The sequence below is a fragment of the Dromaius novaehollandiae genome, chromosome 3, assembly GCF_036370855.1.
Source record: "Dromaius novaehollandiae isolate bDroNov1 chromosome 3, bDroNov1.hap1, whole genome shotgun sequence".
Lineage (NCBI taxonomy): Eukaryota > Metazoa > Chordata > Aves > Casuariiformes > Dromaiidae > Dromaius > Dromaius novaehollandiae.
Genome location: NC_088100.1, coordinates 108,121,199 through 108,145,101, shown reverse-complemented (window position 1 = coordinate 108,145,101; position 23,903 = coordinate 108,121,199). Strand labels below are relative to the sequence as shown.

At 37.3% G+C, this 23,903-nt stretch overlaps 1 protein-coding gene across 1 annotated transcript in view; it reads left to right on the top strand.

Moving 5' to 3' along the window:
- EML6 (EMAP like 6) overlaps positions 1-23,903 on the top strand; it is a 158,450-nt gene that overhangs the window by 118,737 nt on the left and 15,810 nt on the right. The window contains exons 26-32 of the mRNA XM_064509754.1: positions 555-731; positions 843-1,044; positions 1,290-1,416; positions 16,535-16,613; positions 20,082-20,211; positions 21,435-21,533; positions 23,235-23,408. Of these exons, the coding sequence (XP_064365824.1) occupies positions 555-731; positions 843-1,044; positions 1,290-1,416; positions 16,535-16,613; positions 20,082-20,211; positions 21,435-21,533; positions 23,235-23,408 (988 nt within the window). The remainder of the gene's footprint in view (positions 1-554; positions 732-842; positions 1,045-1,289; positions 1,417-16,534; positions 16,614-20,081; positions 20,212-21,434; positions 21,534-23,234; positions 23,409-23,903) is intronic.

Sequence of the window (23,903 nt, the reverse complement as noted above, 5' to 3'; positions counted from 1 at the left end):
CTTTTAAAATATTATCTTTACAGTGGTTAGAATTAGAACTATTTAGTCCTTCTGTACAGTGTCTTTACTAGCATTTGTAAATGGAAGCCCTGGTAAGTTTCTGTTAGTATCTGTAAGCTCATTTTTGTATGTTTAATAGCAGTCATTTCCCATAATCTTTCCCTGAACAGTCACCTGTTTTCTGTGTAGTCAATGTGCATACAGTTTATAAACCATCTGTAAAGAATGTGACCTGGCTTTTAAGGACGTTGATTATTTGTAACACACAGTGATTCCACGAAAGTTGCCAATGTTTAGCACCTCAGAAAATCTTTAATGAGTTTTGTATCCAAATCATGCGCTACCTTGGGAACAGCAGGAATGTTTTAAATGACTTTTAAGAGTTGTGATGAAGATAATGTGCAGTTTTTATTAATTAGCTGGAAAAAATAAACACTTTCTAAAAAAAGTAAAATATTTTGCATTTATATCAGAGACAGAAAAATATAGGCATTAAAACAGTTCATACTGGCTCTGTATTAAGATGATTTCATTTGGTGAAATTTTGATTGCAGATAGAGAAGATTGAGTGGGACACCTGGACCTGTGTTCTTGCTCCTACTTGTGAAGGAATTTGGCCCATGCACAGTGATGTCACCGTTGTAAATGCAGCTAGTCTTACCAAAGATGGAACACTGTTAGCTACTGGGGATGATTTTGGTTTCGTGAAGCTTTTTTCATATCCAGTAAAGGTAATAAGTGGTGTTTATTTCTCTCACTAGAAACTGTACTAGAAAGGCAATTAGGGAAAGCACTGTTCACAGTATGTCAGACTGCTAATATGTGAATTCTTTGTGCTACAGGGCCAACATGCAAAATTCAAGAAGTATGTGGGTCACAGTGCACAGGTAACCAATGTTCGGTGGTTGCATAACGATTCTGTGCTGCTGACTGTAGGTGGTGCTGATACAGCTCTGATGATCTGGACCAGAGAATTTTTGGGCATTCAGGAGAGTAAGCTGGTTGATAGTGAAGAATCAGACACAGATGCAGAAGAAGATGGAGGTAAAAAGGGTTGGTTGTATAAAACACATCTTTAATTTAGTCTTTGTTCCACAGAGACTCAGATGTTTAGCTTGAAGTGGGTGAGAAACATTCATGACTCACTGCAACTCTTCATTTGCTGTGCTAAAGTTCAGTATAGGGAAAGGTCGGTTTCCTTCCTTCTATTGCTGTAGATCTTCTTGTTTTCTACTCTTCCACTGTGAAACATGGGTAGTTTGTTTTATTTTATGTTTTATTTTTCTAAGGTTATGATAGTGATGTTGCAAGAGAAAAAGCAATTGACTATACCACTAAGATCTATGCAGTAAGCATCCGAGAAATGGAAGGGACAAAACCACATCAACAGCTGAAGGAGGTTTCAGCAGAAGAAAGGTATGTCACACAAAGGCATTCATTTCCAAATGAATTCTACAATGAATTTCTACATTGCATTCCTTTGAATTGCTTTTCATTGAACTAAAACTAGTTCTTAGAAAAATTAACAAGAGAGGAATTTAAAAATTCACAAGGCAACATTTAGAATAGTGTTCGTAAGTGTTCATCATATTAACACGTGTTAACATGATGGCTAAAAATGTATATATGTAAATAAAACACCTTGTTAGTGCTGTGTTCTTTTTCGTTGTTCACATAAGTAGTTATATTTTTTCTTAAATAGTAAGTGCAGCTGTGCAAATGTTTGTGGCAAGGCATTTGTGATAGGGTGAGCTCATAAATGCTATATGGTTAAGGCTTTTGATAATATCTTCACCGAAAATTTTTTCAGTTTTCAGCTGCTCATATTTTTACAAAGATTTCACTGTTAAAGCTGAAATTTCCCATGGCATGTGCTGGCCTAAGCTGAAGTATTCTGGAAAAAAAAAGGTGTTTTTAAGAACAAATATAGGAAGGGAAATATCTTGATCATAAAAAGTTCCATCTGTTTCATAAAGAACCTCCATGCTGTGGACATGAGATTTGGTAAGAGGCTCACCATGGTGTCAGGCATTCTCATCTTTTGCCTTAGTCTGGACTTTTGAAAAGATCTCAGTTTGTACATGCTGAGCAGGGACTTGCTGGAGTTTAACACCTAAACTTTTAAAAAATGACATCTGTATTGAGCATATTCTAGCTCTGTTCCTGGGACTGAGCAGAGCTTTTATTGCAATTGCTGTCTCAGCTGCTGGAAATTCTTGTGACGCCATACTCTGGAATAAAGATCTGGGAAGCTGCTTCTTTTGTGTTCGTAATTTGGCTCATGATGATACCTAAGCAGCATGGCAGAGGAGGTGAAAGTGCTTCACTGAAATGTAGAGAGTGAGTAATGTGGAATGGAAGACAAAGGCAAAAACATATTGCAAGAGCTGAATTGTGGGAAGAAACAGAGGAGGATCAAAACAGGGCCTGGATGGGTGGGATGGAATGAACTGCAAGGGAAGGATGCATGAGTCAAGGTATGAGGCTGGACAGGGGAAGCTAGAAGGTGGATCAGTGCTGGAGATGATAGAGAGGATGGTAAAGGAAAGAAAAGAGGTAAGAGCTAAGGCATAGAGGGCTGAGGGCCAGTGGAACATATACCAAGGGTAGTAGGTGAGTAAAAAGTGTAATTGGGAAAGGACTGCTGGGAGAGAGCAGGATGATCTGACAGTAAAGTCCATGCCGCTCATGATCTGGAACTGGATCTAGGTTCTTTATGTCTCTATGAAATGTCCTCTGCATTAATATAGCAATGACAATATAGCAATATTATACAATATTGCAATGACAATATAGCAATGACAATATAGCAATAGCTGTGACATTTATTGGTAACATGGTTCTTACTCCCTTTTGGGGATGGAGCTTTATGAAGGATAAGAGCCCGTGAATGCTGGCAGTTACTGTAGGAGCTCAGATGAATAGAAGCCTATACAGTAGATCTACATGCGTGAATCCAGCTGATAACTCAAACTGTGAAGCCATGTAGTTTCTTTTGATGGAATTTCTTTTTATCAGTGGTCATTCTTTTATTTTAATTTTTTTCCATTTAAATTTAGAGAATTGCAGTAAGAAAAAATCAAGTTGTAAAGTAAAAGGTTAGGAAGTGCCAGAATTAAGATGCCCATCATACCTTAATTCATCCCCTTTATGCATTTGTATTTAGAAACTGCATTCACACTGTTCACTCTTTTTGATTCACCCTATGTTTCTCTTGGGTGAACTGTAAGATCTTTATACATGTATAACGTCCACAGGTTGTAGCGAAGTGCCTAGTATAATGAGAAGGGAGGAGTCGGGGTCCTTGCTTGGTTGGTCCTTTAACTTTGCTGTAATGAACAATTGTTACTAGTGGCTTTTTTGTCTTAAATGCTTTTTTCTCTACGTAAGTAGGGGATGAAGATGCTTGTCACAGAAAAGATTTCTCAGTTGGATCCTAAGACACAAAGCCTTCCTAACTTACAGGCAAACAACACAGCTGGGTCATACTATAATGGAAGACATTACCCAACATTTTAGATGATCTAGGAGCTCTCTATTCCCCAGTCTTTCTTATCTGCCTCAATAATATCTCCAATTATGCTGTAGTTGCCCAGCATATTTATTGATTATTCTACTTCCAAATTAAGGTGATATTATCATGTTTTCTAATTATTTTAATAACTTTCTTTACTAATTTGCATTAAAAAGATGGATATCTTTTCTGGTCTTTGAAACACCCAGGGAAATAAAGCCTTCCAGATTATAAATTTGTCTCCTGACAATAACAAAAACATACTTTGCTGTAACAAACATTCAGAAGTTCATTAAGGAGTCCATTATTTCTCTTTGCTTGTTGCAAAGGCTGCTGAGTAGAATAGGTGAGATTAATCCCATACCAGTAGCTTAAGAAGTTTAACATAGTTGTACTACTAATAATCTAATGTAAGACCATACAGCATTTAAATAATGTAATGCATTAAAAATTTCCAAATGTAGTCTGGATATTTAAAATGAAACTTCAGCTTACATCTATGCTCAGTCTTTAATTGTTCAACATATGTCAACATGGTGTATGAGCAGAAAGAATTTAAAGCTTAGTTGTTTCTCCTCAATTTACCCAGAACACATGGCTAAAAATAATATCAGCAGTGTGATGGCATGCTATTCTGCCCTTGTTAGAGCACAGCAGATAGAGTCCTCAGGGAATATAGTGGGCTTGGAAGCAAGTGATGGTGCTCTGCAGGTTCCCTGCTGCAGCCCTTGCAGAAGCAGAGAGCTGTGGGTGGCAGGAGGAGAGTGCTCTGGAGCCTGCAGGCAACTGCCTTCTTCTTGTTCCCGCTCCTGTCACAGAGCTCCGTACTGATGCTTGGCAAATAAAATATTTTTACAGGTAGCCTCTAATTCTGCATACCTCACTTCCTCTTGTCAGCTGTGAGACATGTAAGGCTGAATTTGTAGAAACATTGCATGGTCACAGCTGCAAGTGAAGATCATTTAAGCAATTCTTTAAACAACCATGTAACACATGATTACATTAAACAGATTAAGGTCTAAGGTTTTTTACTTGACTCCCCCAAATTTGTGGCTACTTTTGAGATTTGGGGCTCAAAATATCTTTGTTGTCCTGATTTTCAAGATATAAAATGGAGTTAGTAATACTTCCTAATCTCATACACACCTTCTGGAAAATAATTTATGTTTTAAAGACTGCAGTGCTGAACCTCATTGACAGAAATTAATAATTAATCATTAATAATTAATGCTTTGTATTCAGTGATTGCTGAGTATGAAAGATGATAAGAAATACTCAGTAGTTATATTTCCATTAAAAAAGGCTCCTGCCACATTTTTAAATGTCATCTTGTAATTACACATTGCATCAAAATGCATTCACAAAAGCGGACTACATCTGGATTGTATAGGAAACCATGATTATGTCATTTCTTAGCTTCTAGGTCTTAACATCTTTTTATATGGAGTATATAGTCATGAATAAAAGCAAGCAAACTAGTTACATAAAAATGTAACTCATATATATGTGTGTGTAAGCATACACACGTTTTAGAATATGACTAGTTTCCACTTAATTATATAAGAAAAAATATACATAAAACACTGTACTCATTTTTGTGTCCCTTTTTCTCACACTTTCTCTCCTCTTTCTATGTATTTGTGAGTGTTATAGAAAACTAAACTTTTAATAATTCTGTCAGTTTTATTATTCTCACCTCAGATCTTTGTCAATGCAGTTTCATCAGTACTTTACTAGACTACTAAGTGGTATTCTTTCTTGAAGTACTGGAAACATTACCACTGTCTGAGTAAAATTTCCTTAGAATAAAATATCAATCTATAAATGTAGGATAGGTAATTTCTCCAATACTATACATTCTGCTAGATCCACCGCACAGAAGATCCCCAAATCATGTTTTTCACCAGGGAAAGGAGTGTTTATGTCTTCCCTTCTGCTCTAATAGATAAGATCTAATACTTTTCATACACAAAAATGTGAAGACAAATTTTGATTTTATTTACATCAGTGTGAAGTGTCTTTATTAGAGTTATAAACTATGTTTTATACCTTGCTGTACCACTTGCAGGTGAATAGAAAACAAAGCAGATTAGTAATTATTTTCCAAATATCAAGTGGCACTGTATCTTGAGAATGACGTATATACAAAATTACTGAAATCACAATGGTTTCCTAGATGAAAACTCTCATTAACCTGTCTTTTTCTAATCTAATAGAGGAAGAGGACTAAGTGAGGAGCCATATTCTCTTAACTTCTAGATAAGTTAACATCAGTTGCTTTTTGTAGTTGATGCTGTTTTAAGGAGTTGGAATGGTCAGATTCTAGCTCTATTAGAAATTCTGTTTCTATCTTCTGGCCTCATTATGCAGAGTATTTACACGATAGTAATTAGCTTTTCAATTTTAGTCAGTGGGATTTAAGCATATTGGAAGTTCAATGCAGGGTTAAACATTCTTCTGATAAAGATATATTTTTATATTTGACTTTTCAGTAACCTGTCATCACTTTATCTACATACCTGAGGAACTCATTAGTACATTGAAAAAATCCACAATAAAAATATTTAAAAAAACAAGCTGAAAATTAGGCACTTAAAGTGACATTTATTTCCTATTGATACCCATTGTTCTTGAAAATCATAACATGCATTTAAAAACTTACACAAAAGCACTAAGACAACCCAATATGAGTCACTTATACTGCAGAATATTGCCTTGCCTTTTTATTTTTTCATCACAATATTTTATCAAAGACATGCAGTAGGAAGATTAGCAATTTTTTTCAATAAATTCTTAAACCATAACTATTTCTTTTCCCCTTCTTTTAAGAATATTGCCTTCCATTTTCTTGCTCACTCATGTAAATTCTTTGTTCCTCCATTTTTCTGTATAAAAGGTATGTTGTATTATTTACTAAACATCAGTGTTTTGAGATTGGGTTCAAAAGGAAAAGTTTTAATTTTATTTTGGGAGAATACTGCTAAATCATTACTACATAAGAAATAAGAAGTGCCAAAGGTTTGATGACAAGATGTTTTAGGCCAGTTACCCTTGTACATTCCAGCTGCTTTATTCTGCTTTGATGATGCAAAAGCAATTGCAAAGTGAGTTTAATTGACTGATTAAGCCAGGCTTACAATTGTTTTGTACTGCTGAAGCACCAACATTATGAGCATAAGCATCAGTCTTTTCTGCAGCATTTTCAGGACTATTTTCAGTCTAGGACTGAAAATCTCCAGAGCCCCTTTGGGTTGCTAGGAAGCTTCCCTTCTCTGAAACCTGGCCATGGGTCTGCTTCCTGATGCAAGCAGGTAGCCTGCTCTTCAGAGGACCATCTCATTCAGCTGCATACACTTTAGGCTTCCTGACTTTTGAGTCTCTCCACACGCAGGGTCCTGCACTGCAGAAGCTCAGTGAGGTGAACATGCTGTGTTGCGGTGGAGCAAGGCACCCCCAGAAGTGAACAGGCAGGTAGTTTTTTTCAACTTTTAGACAAAATATGTAGTACAGTACCTGCAAAGCAACACAGGAAGAGACAAATGAGACAGGCTTCCACTTTGCCACAGTAACAGTGAAAATTAATAATCCAGGGAAAATGTGCTTTGTGCTATCCAATACTACAAAGCAGTAGTAAAGCAGGAAGGTCCTCTACTGTGTCCAAATGTTTCTGCACTACCCACTCTCTTTATGGCTGGCAAGCCTAATTAAATGGGTCGATACCTCCTCTGTAGTGAAGTAGTCTCTGATTTCTGTAACAGTCTCTTGGTCATGATTTTACATGAAAATACCAGTCAGGTTACTGTAGCCTATATGAAGGAAAAGTCTATCTCAACACAAACTGTAGACTGAAGAGAGCGAAATGGTAGTTTTTAACACTCTCCATGTCTTATTTCTTTTTGCTGTTTGTCTCTATATAATTGACAGTATTGTATTTCATTTTAAAATAGCTGAATAAAAAACCCTAAGTGTACTACCATATGCTGCATTTTTCCATATTTTCTCTAAAGAGTCACCATATTTTCTCTAAAGAGTTCTCCAGAGAATCAGTAGAGTCTCTAAAACTGTTGTTCACATCTTTTGTATGTCCTCTTTCAGTTTCCGTTACTTCAGTGTAATCACATCTTCTCTATTTGGAGTTTGCTATTCTGATAAGTTTGTTAACAGATCACATGCTTTTCATATATTGCTTGTTAGACAAAGATACATTCATTTCACTTGCTTCATCTGATCTATATATATTACTAGGATTTATAGTCAAGCAATTAGAAGCCAAAATTTCATGGCAAAATGTAGGCAAAGCTGTAGGTGATGAGGGTTTATGCTTGGATAGGACTTTTAAGTTATGAAAGTACTGGTTTTTTGGTGCCTTAAAATGAGATTAATGTGTTGACTACTGCAAATGTCCAAGACTTCATTTTTTTGGCCACAGTTGTACCGATACATGCACAATTTATGCAGAATCTTGAAACACAGTCTGCACTCTCAATTACGTCTGCTTCAGGGAAAAGCTCACTTCTCTCAAAGACATCTGAATTATGAAGCAAGTTTCATAGCTGTGCCAGATCTCTTTTTTTCTGAGAATACAAAGGAACGTAGCAGCTAATGAATTATTTGACCATATTCTAAGAGCTTCCTGAAAGCACTGGACTGGCTTCTCTTTGCACCTTAAAGGGTCCAGGGAGGTGGTTGAACAAGCCAGACAAAATTAAAAGCCTACAAGTACTTTACTGTCAGTGTCCAGGGAAGTCTAAGTTCTAAATCAGCAAGTCTTCAGGACATGGAGTTGATTGGGTTGATTGAGATGTCAAGAAGTAATATTGAAGCCAGTTTGCAAAGAATTACGTTTTCTGTGAAGGCATTGGTGAATTAGCCTCTCCCAGTCCCTTCAGATATGAAGAAGGGAACCAAGAGGATGTATTCCCTTCTCTTTCAGGCAGGTATGTGGGAAAACCTGGTAGTCTTCTGAGGCGAAAGATGATTTGAAGAAAATACTCTGAATCTCAAATCTTTCTTCTTTGTAATTGTATCATGTCTCTCTTTGAAAAACTCAGAATGAACTGGGGATTTGTGTACTGTGAATACTCTGAGATTGATAAAATATTGTGTAAATTTTGAAAACTATGTTAAAAACTGGAAGGCCATTTATGTTAGAAGGAGTGAGTTAGTTGTGAGATCCTTCAAAACTGCAGGGTCTCTTCACTGCAAAATGCAGTGAAGATCTAAGAAGAAAGAAATGTCCCATTGCTGCATTTTTGTTATGCATGTGAAAAAGTGGAAGGGAAAACTATGAGTTGTCATGGGCATACTGGCTAGAAATCGAGAACTAAACAGAGAAAGTTTAAATTAAAAAGAGGAGAAAAAGAAGAGTTTCCAGCTTAAACAAGAGAGCAGGGTGGCTGGGGCTGTTGCTCTGAGCAGCTTCTTGGGGGCAAGGTCTTGGCCCTCAGCTTTAAGCTAGCTTTGTGTCTTTCTTTAAGCAGTAATACTTAGAAGGAAATTATCACTGAACAAATTTCCCCTGCTTATAAAGCACAAATATGCTTCAAAGGTCCTATGTGACACCTGGGAGATGGTTTGGGTTCAAGAAGATTTGTGTTTTATTTTCCTCTTTATTATAACTCAATTTCCATCTTTATAATAGAAAATTTAACCTTTTGGTTTGCTAGAATAAGCTTACAAGACTTTAAGCTTCTGTGATAAGAAGAATGGTGAATCTGAAAAACTCAAAGTACATTATTTCTCTAGAAGTAACAAAACTCAAGAGGAGTTTGAGAATTTCAAGAGCTATGATGTGTCTGCTGACAAGGTGCAAGTATATGGTTGAGAGCTATGTAGGCAGTGCTGGGGAAAGCTTTGCAGACAAACACTGCCCTTCTGGAAAGGAGTTAATAATTCACACATGACTCCCCGCAAAGTGATACAAGGACTTATTCTACTGTCTTTTTGTCAGAAGAGAGGACCTAGCAATTTTTGTCCCTTCTCTCCCCCATCATGGGAAAGAGAGTTGGAGGACAAATTTGATGTAATGCAGGATACAAGATAACTGTGACTTTGAGCAGCTCTTCTTTTACTACATAGCATGTGGTGTGTGCTTAGCCAGCACAGCACAAACTAACAAGATGGAAAGCAAATCCCCTGTATTACACTTGCCTTCTCCAGATTTCCAAAGTATTGGGCCCCTAAGCAAACTGGGAACAAAAATTTAGTGGTTATAAAAGGCAACAAACTCGTTTACCTTGAAAGAAAAAACAAAAGCTCTTTATCATACGTACTTTTCCTGACTCATTTAGTTGCATAAGGAAAATAATGATGATTCTGCAAATGTCATGGAGGAATGTAGAAGTTATATGATAGATTTTACTTGCAGGGTTTGAAATAAATCATGGTCCAGAGCAGGCACTTCTTGAACCCAGCAGCAGTATTTTTGTGGGGGACCCAAGGTGCAGTGTTCCTTACAGCAGTTACAGATTTAGAGTAAAAGAGCTTTGAGGGCTTTTTGTTGTGTGGATTGTAGTCCGTGATAGATTGAAAAAGTATTGTTTATAATATGGCTTATATTTTGTTACGCATGGGAAGGCTGCTAACACATCTACCACTTACAATACTACCTTCAGCCCCAATGTTCTCCATATATCGTCAATTCAGTATTAGAATGGGAGAGATGAGGCTGAGAAACAATTTTTAAGCATCTTTGTGGTTTTAGCAGTTGGTGTGGTTAGTTAAGATAATTAATTGTTGTTTCTCTCTCCTCTCCCCAACCTTCTTGTTTTTCTTCTTCCCCCTTTCCATGTCTGTCCTCCTATTCTCCCCTCCTTATTTTTCTCTTCCTTTTTTGCTCCTCTCTTTGGCATCCTCTTCCTTGCTCTACCTATATAATGTAGAAGTAGGGTGCCAATCAGAGGTGCTGCGGGAGCAGCCTCATGGTATGGGAGCTCAAAGAGCAGTTCTCCCACACCACGAGACCACTTGGTCGATGGTGGGACTGCCCTGTACAATCTCAGACAATTGTAAGCCATACCGTGTGTTATATAGAAACTGCACTTTATTTAAGAAAAGGCCTAACTTTTGGACTGGGACCATTTTAACTGGCAAAGAATTTATATGATAAGAAGTAAAACAAGCTTGTGTGAAGACTGTATGTTAAAAATATGAAAGGCAAAGTTATTTTTGCATTTTGCATTCTACTAACTGCTAATGTATATCCTGTGTTCACAGCTTTCATTAGTTTGATTTGCATGACTCTACATAAAATGAAAACTCTTGTAATATATGTGGTGGTGGAAAATCCTTTTAAGCCAGTTGAATGTGTAGAAAACAAAAGCAACATTAGCACGTTTGTCTAGTTCTCTGTTTTCTTAACGTACTGGCTTGTCTCACTTCCTGCGAGTTTTCTGTCTCAGAGCCTGTTCTCAATTGTGTTGTATTATACATCATCTGTAATCATATGCTCTGATAAGCAGTAAAGAAGTTGGATTTTCTCTCTTTAAATATTATTCTTTCATTGATTTTTTTTTACAGTAACGTGAGCTGAGTTATCAGTTGTTTCCAAAATAGCACCCACAAGCTTTTTTACTGTAAAATGAATTATTAGACATATGGTTACAAAATTGGTTCATGCACTTTTACATGCACACTTCTGTGGGTGCAGTGTAAAAGCTTTGAATGTGAATCCCAGTTGTATTTATGTGTAGGTGGGAACTCTTCCCAATATATATGGAGAAACACATCTTTGGAAAAAACTTCTGGATTATTTCAACAGCAAGCTATTGTTCAAGAATGTGTAGCATCTTTTGGAACATTCACTGTTACTTTTCTCAATGGCATTATGTCAAGTTAATGCATCCTAAATGTATTTGCACCACACTGGTTTCATCACATTGTCCACAAGGCTTGAACACATTGTGACTGATATTTTTACAGTCCCTGCAAACCTCCTGAACTCAGAGTCCATCTCACTTCTCCCACAGGTCAGCATACAGCTGGCCCAAAGGTCTTTTTTGTTTGTGTGACACTTTGTGGGCATGGAATTGAGGGATGCCAATATTGTCACAGTGCACAAAATGTTACCAACATTTCTCAGAAATTTAGATTTTACCTAGAGGTATGTTACAGCATGTTTCTTGAAGGTAGTCTTGTCAAAAATGTGGGGGACGAGTGGCCTTCCAAACAGCCCCTTCAGTGCAGTGCATTATGTAGGACAGATTTATATACAATAGGGACAGCCCTATTCAAAATAGTTATTTAGACTAACAGCTTCACACAGTGTTTTGAATGATGAACTTGTTTAAAAATGGAGTCCTTTAGATTTCATTCAGAACTGATTACACTTCGTTTTAATCTGCTTTTCTGCTTGTTTCCCATTTGGAGACTGAACTAGAATGACTTGTGAATGCAATGACTAGCTTCCCTTCTTACAAAATACGAAAATGGCTATCACCACCATATGTTCTGCAATACCTTTTTTTTCTTAAAGAGTGCATCAGCATACATGTGAAATCATAAATGTTATAACCCTGCTAAGGCTTTTTCAGTGCAATGTTTTTTAAAAGTAATTTAGGTTACAGTTGATGTTTCCTCTCTAGCCTTGTTTCAGTTTGGCTTTGATCCACTGTATTGAAGAGCAGGATATTTTCATATTGCGTAGTATTTTTCCTGTCTCCTGTTATCTACAAAACATAAATGAAAAGTAACAGCAAGAAAAGCTGTATGTAATACACTTATGTGTGTCCATTGGGATGGGGAAATCTAAAAAAGGCTTAGAATTTACAAATTTTGTAAATCTGTAAGTCTTTACAATCTTTTAATCACTTCTTAAAGCACTAGGAGTTCTACATCAGTTTTAGGACATTTGAGAGTGCCTTCCCTGTCAACTAGTGGAAATGTATTTTTAAAAACTGCTTTTGCATTTTTTCTGAAAGTACATTTTTTAAAATCTCTGATTTTTAATTCTCTGTACAAACCTACCAAGACTGGATCATCTTACCTTTGTCTGACCTTTTCTTTCTCTTCCTGGGAGTAGTCTCTTGCCATTTTTATTTTTGTGTAAAATCAAAATATGTGCTTTCTCCAGTTAGCCACCTACATGCACACCTTAGTCTCCCATTTGGACTCTTTCTCAGCCTCTACCCATTTCTGCCGGGCCTGGTCTGTCACCTTCTCAGTATCAGGAAATTTTTGTCCATCTGTCTCTGCTCCAAACTTCATTGTTTGTAGTTTTAATGCAATATCATTTCTGAAGATCCAGTTCTGTTTCCATTAGCCGCACTGGGAACAGATTGTGTTCTTGCCAATTTATTAGAGATGCAGACAGTGGCTCTCATCAGACAGCGATTATGCCATGTGCTCTGAAAACATGAAGTGGTTATCTCTGTCCCATAGAATTTACCATAACACTTTTTGTGATCAGCTTTTTTACTCCTTTTTTTTTTTTCCTATCTAAATGGATCGGCCTCTTTTTCTTTTACTTTGGCACCCTGTTCTCTAAGATCACACCTCTTTTCTTCCCCAAGGTGCCTCACTCTTCCAAAACCCCGTTCCCTCTTCCCCTCTGCCCCAGCTCTTGGTCTGCTATTCTTCATCCTATTGCTGCCAGTTCACCCCACTCATGGTTTAGGGTCCTCCTTCTACTCATAAGTCTTGGCCATTTCAGATAGGCTTATTGGTAGGTGAGAGTGAATGAGTAGTCACTTGCACCTTTTTACATTTCTACAGTAAATACAGGGGGTGAGATTTTTGTTGGTTTAAATCTGGAGTTGGTTCACTGAGATATAATCATACATACTGATGTAAGCATGTAATCAAGGTAGTCATTAGTAACAGAAGTTTTATTTTCTGTATTCACGGTATCTAAAGAGCTGAAAGCCCTCTGTTGGTGTTTTATCTTTCCTGGAACTCATTGATCCCATAAGTTAACATAAGCACATTTATTTTAAATTACTGGAAAGAAACCGTTAATACTTGTATTATGTTTTAACTTGCTTTCCTTTGGAGGCAGGGAATTGTCAAGTAAGTACTAACAATACACAGCACAGAAAGAGCACAGTTTGCTGTGAATGTACAATACAGATTGCGTAGGTCACAAAGGGCAAATATATGTAATTTGCTACAGTAAAAATTTCCTGTCTTGATACTGCCATCTGATGTATCAAAATAAATTAGCTAAAATCACAGGCTTGCTAAAAATGAAAGTGAATTTGATGCTGCTTTATGTTTCTTTTATTAAGATGATAATAAGGCACTGAATGCATATGTGTGTATATATACATGTATATGTATATATAAATGCACACAACATTTGTGTTTGTGTGTAATGTGAATAGATATATATAAAAGTATATGTGTGTATGTGTATGTTTCCAGATTAAATCTCATGTTTACTATCTAGAAATTAGTAATCATGTCATAGTGATAGTGTTCTCTTGCTTTCATCAAAACCTTTGGCTTGCTCTTGTCATAAATTTTAACCTAGGTCAAGAAATGATCCATTTAAAAATTACACTAAAACAGAAAAAAGAGCAGGAAACATAGAGGAAAACTTATTTTCATGAGTGCTGACTCAAAGACCTTAATAAATCTGGGTGAAATGGCTTTTGCTGTTCTAGCTTCACTTAATAGTTTTACTTCATAAGAGAATTAAGTTTTGTATTAATTTACTCCATCCCTTCTCTAGTGGTGATTGCACCACTGTTTGGTTCAATTACCATTGATGATTATATAACATGTCTTGATTGACCAGTTTCAGAGAAAATAAAGGTACTTTTTTTCCCTGTGAACAAAAAGTACAAGTTGTCCCCATGCACAAGTTGGCCTAGCAACGAACAATTATTAGGCTAAATTATGAGCTGAAATAGGCTGGAAAACAAGCATCCATTGTGTGAAAATCTCAACAGTGCTTATGAGACTGTTAAGTTCCTACCAGTTACCATCCCTATCAGGCACTTGTAAATGAGTAAATACATGGAGTCACGTTCTCAGTTTGGTTTAAAGTGTGTGGGAAGCATTGATACAGCTTCCTTTCTTTCTCCCTATCCTGTTGGATCTTTAGTACAGAGTATACCAAGGGATGCCAGGGTATGATCTTCTGAATTTGTAGACTGGTGCACTCTTTAATTTCTGTTTTAGTTCTTGCTGGCATGCTTGAATAGCATGTTTTGTGCCACAAAGGAATGACTGATCAACTCTAAAAATGCTTGTGCATGAGTGAAGTGGTCAGAAATACACCTAAACTGTATTAAGTTTCTTACTTGGCTTTGTTTGCTGCTTACAAGGGGATCAAGGTAACTCTTTCACTCTTTTAATGTCACAAGATCACCTGCTAATGTACTTTGCTAGTACTTAGTGAGTTTGTTTGTTTGCTTCAGAAGTGGGTTAGTTTGTTTACTTGCAGCTTTTTTCTGTCTTTTTTAGAGTTCAGATTTTCACGCTACATATTGTTGCAATAAGTATTCTAGTTGTGTAGCGATAAATGTTCTAGCTGTGTATTTTAATTGTTGCCTTTTATACCTCTCATAAAAAATATAATTCCAGAAAAATCAGCTCCTATGAAGCAAAGAGGATTTCATTCTGCAATTAATTTTTCCTAAACAAGAATTAATGGTAGTTACTGTATAAGGGTTAGACTGCAAGTACAGCGATGGAAGATGCAAACCCCTGTGATCCCTTTACTTTTGCACAATCTAATTTTCATAGCATATATAGTGTATATCTAGCTCTTACATTTTTGAAATCTTAACCTGTGGAAATGTATGCCAGATTCAAGTAAACTGAGGCTTTTTTTACTTGCAGAACCCCACTGTTCTTTCACTCTGTCTCCAGAATCTGCAATGGGAGTTTAAAGGCATGAAATGTAGTTTTTTATATTATTAACACCAACCTTGAAGTGATATTTTGGAGCCAGCATTTAACCATATATCTTTTTTTTATTCTTTCACCATCACCATTTCTACCCTAAACTCCTAGCAAGATCCATCTTCTCAATAAAAGATGACTAAATAACATAAAGAATCTGGGCCAAATTTCTGCAGGCTATTTTCTCTAATAAACACAGTGCAATTTTTATGTTGTTAACAGGGTTAAATTTTTGCCTCCTGAATATGTGTTATCGAAAAGGGAGACTCATTACACACAAATTAACACAATGGTCATATAAAATGGCGGCTGCGCAGGTGGCACTGGATTTTGTAAAGTGATGACCCTGCAGAGGCTGAGCACCCTCTGCTCCTCTTAGGTTTATGCCTCTTCTTTTTTCATGAAAGGATCAAGTCAGTATCCCCTTTGCTGCCTTACGTATAATCATGTCTATGTTAATTATAGCCTGTTGCCTTCCAGCTGCTGTTTTTCATAGCAATAAAGATTATCTGTCTTTAAAGACCAAATGCATGAATAGATTTTTGTTTTGGTCTGTGTTCTACATTTGTCTTTTTATTTACTTTCAGCAACTGTAATTATATAAAGATGCTTTGCAGGCCTTCTTCTCTGTTAAATTCACACGAATGAAAGAGTTAACATAGTAACATAACATAGTAACAGTTTAAAACATAATGATTTTATCTATAATGAAGCATCATTCAATGGACAGATTCCAATATCTTTAATAGGATTTCGAGCAGATTTTAGTCAAGGTTTTGTGATGGGGTTTCTCAAAGAAGTGATGTTGGGAAAAGCCAGTTGTAGGAAGTCTTTTAGATCATTTCTAGAAGTAACCATTTACTATGACTTAGTATTCAAGGATTTTCCCACAGATTTAAACCAGTATGGTTTTAAAATTCTTTTGGTGTAACATGGTCCGTTCTGCCGCTCATCTGCACAGTGTACATCGATGTTATTTCTGCTCTTTCTACTAAAATGCATATATGATTTTAGTCTGTTTATTGTAAAGCTCTTAAAAATTCTGGGCATTGAGTTCATGTAGTTGCAGTTGGCCATTTACCTGTTCATATACAAAATACGTTACTGTTTTGAAAGTTTTATTTTGCTTTCAAACATCCTGATTGTCTTCTTTCTAAAATATGTTTGTTTCAGGCCGCCAGTTAGCAGAGCTGCTCCTCAACCTGAAAAACTGCAAAAGAACAATATCAACAAAAAAAAGAAACTGGTTGAGGTCAGGCTTAATATTTTTCATTTGCTCTAGAAGTAATACATGCTGGGTGAAATTCACCCATATTTTGAGGGCTGCTAAAGTCACTTTTAGGTCTTCTGCTAGGCATCTGCCATCCTTTGCTTGCACTGACAGTAACTATGAATAGTCATATAAATAACCAGCTACAAGTAGAACATCATTCTGCTTTGAGGATGTTTGTGTGGGTCTCAAAATAGATGCATATGTACCTCATGCACACAAGCCTGAAGTCTTTTGAATGGTCGTGTCTTCGGAGCCATGGCCTAGGCTTCATCATGTTACCATGTGAGGAGAGAGGAGAAGTAAAAGAAATTTCTAGAAAGTGCTCTCAGCACCGATGACAAAAATTAGATAGTGTGATAGTCATCAGCTTCTGGCAGAAAGAATCTCATATTCGGGGTTTTGAAGCTTATTTATAATTTTAGATCCCTCCAAACTCAAGATTTATCTCTTAATTTGGAGGACACACTAATTCTACCTTGTCTTGGCTCAAAGCACTTCAGTTTTCTAGTGGAACCTGAACTGTTCCAATATAATTACTGTCTCTTGGGCTCTGCACAAGATAGGAAGTCTTCATAAAGTGTCTTAGCAATGTGGTGACTGCCAGGGCCAGCCGCTCCCTCAGGGAAGGTGAGCTGGGAGCCAAGGGTGATAACATGGACAGTAGGGCAGGGGCTTCACCAGCCAAGACCCAGTCCCACAATATCCAAGTGAGGCAAGTGGGGCAAACCCAAGGATGTTGACCAGGTCCAGCCAAGGGTCTGGACCATTAAACAATATCATGGTGAGGAGGCAGTTCTGACGTCAAGCTGGGAAGTCAATCCACAGGTCAGGGCTAGGATCAGGTCCAAGAATTGCCAGGCAGGTCCATATTGAAAAAGCAGGGCCACAGTCAAGCAAGGAATCAGTCCATGGATTGGGGTCTAGATCAGACTGTGGCCAGGAGTGGGCATAACAGGCCAGACCTGGCCTGAGCTGCCCATGGCCAGGAGCGGGTATGACTGTGGCAGAACTGAAGAGTATCTCTCCTCCAGCATAGCTGGAACAGGGACTGAAGGCCCTGGGCTGAGCTTAAATAGAGTTCCAGGGCCCATGGACAGCTGGACTGGGTGGAGGTCCAGAGGAGGCTGGTCAGAGCCATTAAGGCCTGTTAGTGCCCTCATGAGCCTGACAGTGACATAAGTAAAGAAGAAGGTCACTCATTTCTCTTTTTGCAGATAACTGGCTGATCAGTCATATCTTACAAGGAAACTGTCATGAGCCTCAATTCTGTGTGTCCATTCAGATGAGCTTACTGGTGAAAGACAAAAATCTGTTCTCTCAGGTGATGTAGCACATAAGAGCCAAGATAACATCTATGTTGACAAACATGCATTTACCTAAGGACAGATTCCTTTCACTTACATCATTAATGAAGAAGCTGTCTTTCAAATTTGGCTTTCATGACAGAAATGTACCTTGCAAGGCTTGGCCAGAAGCTTACAAGCAAGTTGATAGACTTCTCCTGAGGCCTCTTTAGCTCTAAATCAGGCTAGTGTATTCTCACATGGAGCATCAGCTGAGCAGAATGGTTCAAGCTGTCTTTTGTGCATGGCTTAGAAGAGCACAGACTTAATGCTGATGGTTTTGGACCTCTTGATTTAGTTGCGAACTGTACATCCCTTTACCGGTGACACTGAATATTACTATCCAATGCAGGGGGCAGTTCAGGTGCCTAAATATAGGGACTTCGTGCCTGTCTAGATGGCCTAGGTTATGCTTCTTGATCACCAACTGTCTCTCCAGGAAAGGCTGTGGTTTCCGGTAGGTCCAGTCCCATGCAGAAGTCTGAACATCTAAAGCGGCACCAAATGCTGTGAGATTCCATAACCTAAACACAGACATGTTTTAATTCACCATAATAAAGTATATTACGGGACTAAGGAATATTTCCCTGCTTCCTGCAGATGACAAGATCACTGATGGAACTAAATATTTTTTGTATGTTCCTATGTAGCTGGCTGCCCTGAAAGTAAGGCTGTTTCATCTCAAAAAACTCTAAATGAACTCCATAAATACTAGAGTGCGCTACCAGCTGCGCTATATACCTTCCCTATCAAAGGGAATATCAAAGCTTGTATTACTTGCTTTACAATACAATTACTTGTATTACATTTGACTTCTAAAACATGCCAGTATCAGAAGTCTGCAAGCTTATTGTGTTGACTAATCCGTTAACATTATGAACTGGATTCAATTTCTTGACCCATAATACAATTCCGGTTGTTGTTTGATCATTTAAGGTGACAGGCCTTTGGCCCACTGTCCTGTAGAAGGTGTTGCTTACCAGTCCCCACTGACACCTGCTCAAGGAAGAAAAGAATGTTTATTTACCTGCAGGAAAGGTGCTTCTCAGAGCTGTCGTGTTTAGTGTGTGTTTGGGTTGTGACAAAGGGCACAGCAGCTCCTGCCTCCAGGCAGGGGAACCACTCAGGGCACCACAGCTTCTGAGCTTGCACACCTGAGAAGTATGTGCATCTACAGTGGGACCCACACTCACTATACACCCCCTAAGGAAATATAGTCAGAAACTGTTCTTTTGCACATGCAAAATCATGTGCATGATTTTGAATGATGAACTTTGCTTATTTATTTTGGAGCATACTTTTTTCTCAAAATTGTAGGCCCTTCCCCTCCCCCTCATGTTTTTGGAATCTCCATGTAATACACTGAAAAAGGAATATTCTGTGGTCTCTCTGGACAATTAGCAGCAATCGCTTGGTCTGTCAGTGTCATTCAAATGTTTCAAAGTAAGCTGTAATTGTGTTTGGGACAGATTCATTAAGTCTGTCTTCTGGGCTATAAAAGCAACTTCAGCAACATCCATGAGCCATCACTATTTTTTGGGTGGAAATTTCCTTGGCAATTGATCATTGTAAGCTGAAATGTTCAAGACACCTCTTATTAATGCTTTACTTATATAGTTGCTTATAGCCTGTCTTTGATTCTTATAAAGATTGTAAGGTCAGAATTTGACGGTTATGAGAACTATTTGTGAAGACTTTTAAAGCGGAAGTACAGGAATTTGCAAATAGCTGATACCCTATAATGATGTTAAACTGTGATAGGAAATTTAATAAAATTGGACTTGGATATATTTTGAATGGAAATTGAAAGAACCAAAACATTTACAGTTGATTGATATATTAAAGAAATAATAATGTAAATGCAGTGCCTTACTTAACGGATTATAGCTTTGTAGCTGGTCCATGAGAATGTCATGCCTCGGTGAAGTAGCAGAAGAACGGGAATAACTGATTAATTATTGTTTAATTATTCTGTTGTCTCTGTAAAATATTTGTGGCTTGTGTAACTATTTAGGACTTCACTTACGTGATCCAAACTCTGTAATCCCCTTGTCTGTTCTTTTACTTCAGTGTCTTATTTTTTCTTTTTGTTTTACTTGATTAGGAGCTGGCTTTAGACCATGTTTTTGGATACAGAGGATTTGATTGTCGCAACAACCTTCATTACCTAAATGATGGTGCTGATATTATTTTCCACACAGCTGCTGCAGGCATAGTTCAAAATCTTTCTACTGGTAATCCAAGATGAAACAATATTTTGAAATAAAAAATACTGTACAATTAAAACATTTCTTTTTGACAGGCATAACTTCATAACATTCCTGTAACTTTCACATTTTGCATCCTGATAAATAATGCAAAACAATTAGATGATTTTTATACCAGAGTGACAAAGGTCTCTTGTTGAGGTCATTCTGTAGAGCCATCCTGTTCCTTTCAACAGTTATGAGATTCTGCTAGGAGGTATAATAAAAATCAGTTTTATTTCTGCAGTTGCACCTTGTTAAAATCCACTCTGAGGACATAGGAGTGTCTCTCTGAGAGGAGAGAGCCTAGAATCTGAAATGTCTAGTACTCCCCAAAATTTTAGGAGCAGTAACATCCATTGTTTCATTTTGAGTTTTTTAGCAAAGGCAGACTCCAGGGAAGGATACCTTTTGATGCAATGCAATGTGAATAAATTGCTCTTTGGAAGGGGGTAGAAATACTTCTTACCTTTTGGATAATTAATAGAAAAAAACACCAAAAACTTGCCTGGCCATGAGCTGTTGCACCAACCATATTCTCCAGCTATCTCAAGAAACAGAGCCAGGAATTAAAGGAATTCTGGCTTTGTTTTATTCCCTCTTGGTGCCACAATGAACCAAATGGTGACAGCAGTGCACTGAGCAGCTCTTCTGCTGCGGAGAGGCAGAGGCGGAAAAACTGTCACATCTGCTGACCTTTGGGGCTTCCTATCCTAGCACAGCTGCCTCTGACCCATGGAGCTAGGAAGTACTGTCCCACCTGTGCTCTTTGGCTCCTTTCCTTTGAGGGGACAATATAGAGCGTGAACTTCACAGGGCTTCATTCCCCGCTCACTCTGCTTCCCACTGACTTTTTCAGTTAAGCAGGAAACCTGGGCCTTGCATTTGCCAGTTTTGTCTTCTTTCTGCAGTTACAGGTAGCTACAGGATGATTCTTGGGCTGATTTTTGGTTCTCTGGGCATAGCTAGTTGATCAAATATACTTTTTATATATGCATGCTAATTTATATGCTCATTGCACATTGGTACTGGTGTCTGGGAATGAGAGCAAAATAGCTTTTTACCTAGGTATTGCCCTGCTCCCATCCATCCCACTAGGAAATATGGCACAAGTATGAGAGTGGCAACAAGCTGCTTGCAATATTCTTTGCTTCGGTGGTGATTCTTTCTTCAATACTGTTGTGAATAAAAACATGTTTGAATTTTATTAGGTAGCCAGAGTTTCTACCTGGAACATACTGATGACATTCTCTGCCTAACTGTGAATCAGCACCCAAAGTATAAAAATATAGTGGCTACCAGCCAGATCGGTAGGTTACTCTCCATATTAACAAAGTTTTACCCAAAAGTTATCAGGGGCTCTGATTTATTTTGGGCTTTTCTGTGTAGGAATTTTACCAGAATTTGCCAGTGTTACTGTCCTCAAATTTTTCCTTTAATTTTAAAGAGATAATCAAGCTTCAGAATTTTCTTATGATTTCAGTCTGCCTGCTACAGTTTCATCTCTGATTGCGAGTCATTGCATTTTAGAGTATGAGTTAATTGTAATATAAGCATACTTCTGAAAGCAAATTTTCATACACTGCACTACATCATCTCATTTACTTGTAATGATAAGATCTTTAGAATTCCCCTTTTCCTTCTGGTACCCCAGGCACTGCTTAGCAGTAAAATGTTCAGCAGTGTAAACACTATAATGAAAATTTCCTATGCAGAAATACAAAAGCTATACAGAATAGGAAAAAAATAGAATGAAATCTCAACAGCAGTTATGACACGCGTAAGGGCTGATTCTGAAATCAAATGTATTTATACTTTTATTATTTACCTAAAAAATTACTAACACCTTTTGCAGGAGTCAACACAGAATGGAAAATGCAGGATCATTTGTTGCAAACCTTGGGAGGGATCTGTTGTTTTTCACTTAAATCTGGAATAATAAACGTTATTAAAAATAAGGAAGTCATTCTAATTCATACCACTCTGAGAGGAGACTCAAGTCCCTAACTTCTATAATAAGTAACTTAACAATGAGGCACAAAAATGGTAGTAGATAAACACCTTGACAAACTGTCTTCCCCACCTGTGCTGAGTGCTGTCATTTGAATATGAATGTTGAGTAAGCACAAAATCTGTATATATAGTCAGAGTTCCAGAATTGAGCTATTTGTTAACTTTTTGAAATGCGAGTTCCAAATACTGATTTCCATGACATGGAAAAGGTGATTGTTATAGGCCCCTTTTTCTATTCTGTCCAAGTTCAATAAGAGCCCATGAAATCAGTGTTTCTGATTGTTGGTTGATACTTTGTATAGCTATTCATTTTAGTTTTTAATTTAGTAAATTTTAAAAACTGCATGTCTATTAACTTTTCTTTCAAATACCATTTTTAAAACTGAAAAGTGATAAATATTGTTGTTATATTTGTGTATAAAAGACACAATACCCAAAACAGTTCAACAATATTCCTGCTTTTTTGTTTTGTTGATTTAATCCATATCCATTTTCAAATTTTTAATTTTGTTTCCTTCTGGTCCTGATGCTGGCACTTCAGCATTAGAAACATGACTTATTTCAGCTATTGTTTTCCCTTGGTGCTTCCTCATTTGCCATTGCTCTCACAATGCAGGTGATATGACAGAATTTTCAGGTAAGGCTGATTCATTTGTGAATTTTAGTCAGCAGAGTTATGTCAAAGTTTCATGTTATCTCATTGTATCTGTGTGAACCGCGGATACAAGTGAAACATCTACGGACAGTTTATTTTGCATGACGTTCTTCATAAATGTTATGTTGTTCTTTTAGTATTTGTCTTATTTCATGAAATACAATAATTTCCCCCTATGTTTCGCAAGCTGTTTTGATTTTTTTTTTTTTGAGTAATGTTAATCTTAAAAAAAAATTGTTTTGATTGTCTGTTTAGGTGACATGTTCTTGAAAAATGCATATTTTGCATTTAAGCTTTCCAGATGCTGAATTAATTCTCTTTTAATACATCTTTTTGCATTTAGGTACAACTCCCACAATTCATATATGGGATGCTATGAGTAAGCAAACCATTTCAATGCTACGTTGCTTCCATACCAAAGGAGTCAACTATGTTAACTTCAGTGCAACTGGCAAACTTCTAGTTTCAGTGGGAGTTGATCCAGAACATACCATCACAGTGTGGAGGTGGCAAGAAGGTAACTCTGGAAAATACTTTTTTCTTCAGCCTAACAGATCTGTGTACAATTACTCACTTTTCCTTTCAAGACCTTGGGACAGATTTGTGTTCTTATTCTGAGTAACATGACTCCCTAAAAGTCACAAAATCAGTTAAAGTAGATAGCAACATGTTAGGAGTGGCTTAAAAAAATATGATTTAAGTGTCTCTTGTAAATAGAAATAAGGGGAGAATGTTATTTAATATAAAAATCCATAAAATTAAGAAAAGTATTTTCTTTTTATTTCGAATACACTTGAACTTGAAATTCTACCCAATAGTTAGGCCTTTGGGAAGTCATTTCAAGACAAGAATTAACACCTTCAGAAAAGTTGGGAAACACTGGAAGAGGCCCAGGAGAAGGTTTAGGTTCCTAAAACAGGATTTAGGCAGAACTGAGCAGCCTACAAAATGCCTGTTGAGCTGTGGTGGAGGGGAGAGGGGAAGCGTCTCAGTTCACTAGATGTTTCTCTGC